The sequence below is a fragment of the Malurus melanocephalus genome, unplaced genomic scaffold (genome assembly GCF_030028575.1).
Source record: "Malurus melanocephalus ecotype Western Australia unplaced genomic scaffold, MMel_1.1 scaffold_790, whole genome shotgun sequence".
Taxonomy (NCBI): Eukaryota; Metazoa; Chordata; class Aves; order Passeriformes; family Maluridae; genus Malurus; species Malurus melanocephalus.
Window position 1 is genome coordinate 112,231 of NW_026624022.1, and position 4,594 is coordinate 116,824.

At 44.4% G+C, this 4,594-nt stretch overlaps 1 protein-coding gene across 1 annotated transcript in view; it reads left to right on the forward strand.

Moving 5' to 3' along the window:
* Positions 1–4,594, forward strand: part of MCF2 (MCF.2 cell line derived transforming sequence) — a 41,305-nt gene that overhangs the window by 30,751 nt on the left and 5,960 nt on the right. The window contains exons 21-24 of the mRNA XM_057385115.1: positions 549–770; positions 3,525–3,617; positions 3,896–3,974; positions 4,501–4,564. Coding sequence (XP_057241098.1) covers positions 549–770; positions 3,525–3,617; positions 3,896–3,974; positions 4,501–4,564 — 458 coding nt within the window. The remainder of the gene's footprint in view (positions 1–548; positions 771–3,524; positions 3,618–3,895; positions 3,975–4,500; positions 4,565–4,594) is intronic.

Here is a 4,594-nt window from a genome sequence, read left to right on the forward strand (position 1 = left end):
TTTCCTGGGGATTTTTCCAGCGTGCCCCTGTGTTCCCATGGCTGACCACACCATCCACCTGCTGTGTTTTTGTGGCTTTCCACATCCAGCCCTGACCAGCTCCCTCTGGGCTGGTTTTGAGCCTTTCCCACCGAGGTGTGTGTCTTCCCCAGGGCCTCAGGGAAGGGTGGAGCTTTCCCAGCTGCTGGTCCCACTCCTGTTCTCCTCGAGAATTCCATCTTCTGACACTTCAGGCTCCAATTTCATCTGCCCCATCCCACTGATGCAGCCAGAGCTTTTGACTTCCACTGGAGCTGGATGGTTTTCCTTTCTTTTTAGTTCTTCCATTTTCTGACTTTCTAAACCAGCAGCAGCCCTGCATGAGACCTTTGCTTCCCCTGGCACCAGATCATCTCCCAAAAATCCTCTGATCCCTCCAGGAAGGCCTTTCCTTAGGAGAACATGCCTTGGAGCAGAGCTGGCCCCAGGTCCCATCACTGTGTGGAGACTCCTCTTACCTTTTAATTGACATCTTTTTCTTTCTTTGTTGTTTGTCCTGCTCTCCCCAGGGTGACCTGAGCGAGCTGGGGAAGGTGTTGATGCAGGGATCTTTCAGTGTTTGGACAGGGCACCGCAAAGGCCCCACCAAGATGAAGGATCTGGCCAGGTTCAAGCCCATGCAGAGGCACCTSTTCCTCTATGAGAAGGCTTTGGTGTTCTGCAAGAAGCGTGAGGAGCACGGGGACGGATACGACAAAACCTCATCTTACAGCTTCAAGCATTTTTTGAAAGTAAGGAGTTTTTATTTTTATTTGTGAAAGTAAGGATGTTTCACACAGCCATGTGTGTCATGGAGCAGGAATCTTTCAGAGCCAGGGCTGTTTTTTCTCTGGCACAGGGGCTGTTTTGTGCTGGGAGGGCTCACAGGGTGTGCCATGTCCATGGAAGGATCCTGCTGGAAGGAGCTCTGAGTAACTCCCCTTCCTGCCCATTGCCTTTCTGCTTTGGCACCTCTGAGTGAGTAACAGGACAATTATCACAATACAGGAGTGTGGAAATGCTCTGTAAATGCCAGCTATTATCAGTAACATTCCCAAAGTGCTGCTCTAAAAGCACCTCCTGACATTCTGCGTGTGTTGAGCAGTTCTAAGATCAGCATTCTTTTTGTCAGTACTCTTTTTCTTGAGCAGTACAAACCCATAGGGGTTGATATGAGAATGGGGAATAACAGATCCTGCTGCAGGTCCCTGCTCTCAGTGGGGCTGGGGACAGAGGTGACAGTGGATCAGTCTGTTCAGCTCTGGTGCACGTTACAATCATGTAACAAAAGCAATCCCAGGCCATATGTTTRGGTACCTAATGTTTTCCCCAAACAGCATCATTTTCTTTCTGGACAGCTTGTTTTCCCTGCAGTACTTGTTTTACCATACACGATTTAGAAAGAGCTGAAGAGGTGGCGGGGGAAATGCAGCTCAGAGSAGAAAGCCCTGAGCTCAGTCCAGCAATGTGTGCAGAGCTTTTCCTGCCTCGAGAGGCTCCTCCTGCTGCTGTTTGTGTTGAATCATGGACAGGTTGGAGTTGGAGAATCCATGGATGTGACAGGATTACATCTCCACACATCAGATGTTCTGGGAATTGCTGWACTGAGGGCAAGATCCCATTTCTGSAGCTTGACATTGATTTGATTTGTGATCACAGAATCACTGATGTKGSAAAAGAYCTCCAAGATCATGGAGTCCAACTGTTAACCCAGCACTGCCAAATYCACCACRAAAACATGTCCCCAGTTAKCAGGAARTTATATTTTCTTTGCAGGAATGTTTTTGGGGGTTCAGGATTGAAATGAGCTGTTGGGTGGAAGCTGTGTAACAGAACATTTGTAAAACAAACAAAAGAACCCTCAGGATAATATTCTGCACAAAATATACAGTGGTAAATGTCTCTTCAGCTGAGATTCAGGAGTTTGGGGATGCAGGTTCTGCAATGCCAGGTAAATCTGCAGCAGCTGATGCAGACAAACACCATCCCAAAGCTTTGCACTCTGTCTGCACTGCAGTGATCCAACAGCTGGCAGTAAATCCTGGGCAGGGCGAGGAAATAGAATTTTAAAATCCACTMACCTGAACGAGCAGACCTTAAATCTGTCTCTTTGTGGCACTTTTTCTTTGCATCAACATAGTAGATCATCTAAAATCTCTCATATTTGATGCCTGGGCAGTTTTGTTGGAGCCTCTATAAATTGCCACGGTAAACAAGATGCACAGATCTGGATGAGGTGTCTCTAGGCTGTCCTTCCAACAGCTTTCATCARTTTGAAGTTTTTATAAAATCAGAATGGAGCCTCGTCCAGCTTTCTAAGGCATTGAAGAGCACCTCGGTTCCTGCTCCCTGAGGCTGTTTGTGTCACTGAAAATGGGCACCAACACTTGAAAAAGTTGGAACAGAACATTTGTCCATGGGTTCTGTTCTATAACACACCATGGTCTTTCAGACCAAAGCTCTGGGGGTGCACATTTCATCAAGGAGGAACAGCAATGYTGAACAGATGTTATTTCTAAGGTTTTGTTTGTGTTTAGAGTGGATTTGTCTAATCCAGTCTGCGTGAATAATTTRTGATAGATGATACCTTTATTATTACATCTGTTCCAAAATATGCCAGTGGGATATTGGAGCTATTTTAATCAGTGATAAATTGCCAGCAAACTTCTTTGGGTGAGAGGGTGGTTTGTGTGCTGTCAGCTCTCAGGGCAGTTTTCAGCTTCACTCCTGCTCAGGAGGGAGGGCAGAGGTCTCCTGTTCTGGAAGTTTCTGGTCTCTAATTATGAGCTGCTCATTCAGGGGTCACATTGAGCACATCCTGAGTGATTTGGGCCTTTGGTATTTTCACCCCAATGATCAAAAGTGACAGGAACCAGGTACAGCACATCCAGCTTTGAGCCTGGGTGTGTCCTGACAGCCAGGCTTGGGGCAGCTCGGGCTGTGTGTCCAAAAATTGTACCCAAAAATTCCCCTTCTACCCAAAAATTCCCCCTTTTTTTGGAAACTTTGGGGTGGTGTCACCGCCACAGCGATGGGCAGGGACCAAGAGATGTTGAACTCAAACTCCTAAAGACATAAAAGTGTCACAAAGGGGTTTTAAAGATCACTGAAAGAGGGAATSAAYGAATTTGGTGAGTGAATAAAGAATWGTATKGCAGAAATACGGTATGTAGATAAATAATGTGTCACATATTTATAAACCTTCATATGCCAAAGCTGAGAAATCCTATGCTGAAAAAGGCAACTGAGTTAATGCCTCAGTTAACTCCACTGACTCCCAAATGGAAAGTTCCCCAAGGTTCATTGATTGGTTTTGGAAAGCTCATCCAAAATGCAGCAAGCTGACAGAAAGGCAGGAGGGATGAGACAGATAATGACTTCCAGTTGCTACTTCAATTAAAATTGATGAAACATGATAAATTCAGTGAAAACAGGTTTAATTCTGGATTCCTGGGGAAGAGGGAGCTTTGTATTATGTTTAATTTTTTGTTCATTTGGATTTGCAGATGAATGCAGTTGGAATAACTGAGAATGTGAAAGGAGATCATCGGAAATTTGAGATCTGGTACAGTGGGCGAGAAGAGGTGTATGTGGTGCAGGTTTGTGCCTTCCAAAATCTGGSTGTTTGCACATCCTCAGAGCAGTGAGGAGAAAATGAATCTCATTGATGTTTGTGGTTGTGGTGATAGCTCTACGATTTCCACTGTGCCTTGCCTGGATATAATGGGAATAATCAATTTTAAAAGATCAAGACTGTTTAAAATTTAGAAAAAAAAGGGTATTTCAGATAATTACAGCATAGAAAAGTAAGATTTTATCCCTACATTATAACAGATGACTCTTAACTCAAAATTCAGACAATTTTCTCTTYTTCCAGGCCCAAACAGTAGATCTGAAGATGGCATGGTTGAATGAAATCAGAAAAATTTTATTCAAGCAGCAAGAGCTTATAAAAGGTACGTTTGCCCATTTTCTCTGTGGCATTCATTCTGCAGCAAAAGCTTTCCTATTGTCACATTGCTGATCTTCAAGTCCACTAATTCTAACTGGAGAACTGATTTTTACAAGCCTGAAAGCAAAATGCTGGAGTGAGGCCTTATAGTACAGGGCAACAACATGACTCAGAGCAGTAAAAGCTGGGTGCTTATGTGAAAATTAATTACAAAAGTACATTTTTTTGGTTGTCATTACCRTGGGGATTATTTCACATTTGTTATCATAGGTTTAATTCAACAAGATGCAAAACAGATGCCTAATTTTAAGCATATTATGGTCTTCAGCAGCGTGCTCAGCATTGGATTTGTGCTCACAGGTCATCTTAATCATAATTAAGTCTGCGTTTTGAGAGTGCACAGGTCTGTTTTTCTCCGAACAGAAATCAATAGGGTTGTACAAAAGGTCTAATTTTTAAAGTAATGCTTCAAGAGTGACAGTTGCTATTGAATAAGTGGATTTGAGGCTGTGTGTTTGACCTCCCCACAGTGGAGAAGCAGCAGCCTGGCTCATGCCCGGAGCAGCTCCCGCTGTCCTCACAGCCCAGCGAGAGGTGAGAGGGGTGGCTGGGCTGGCTGGGGAC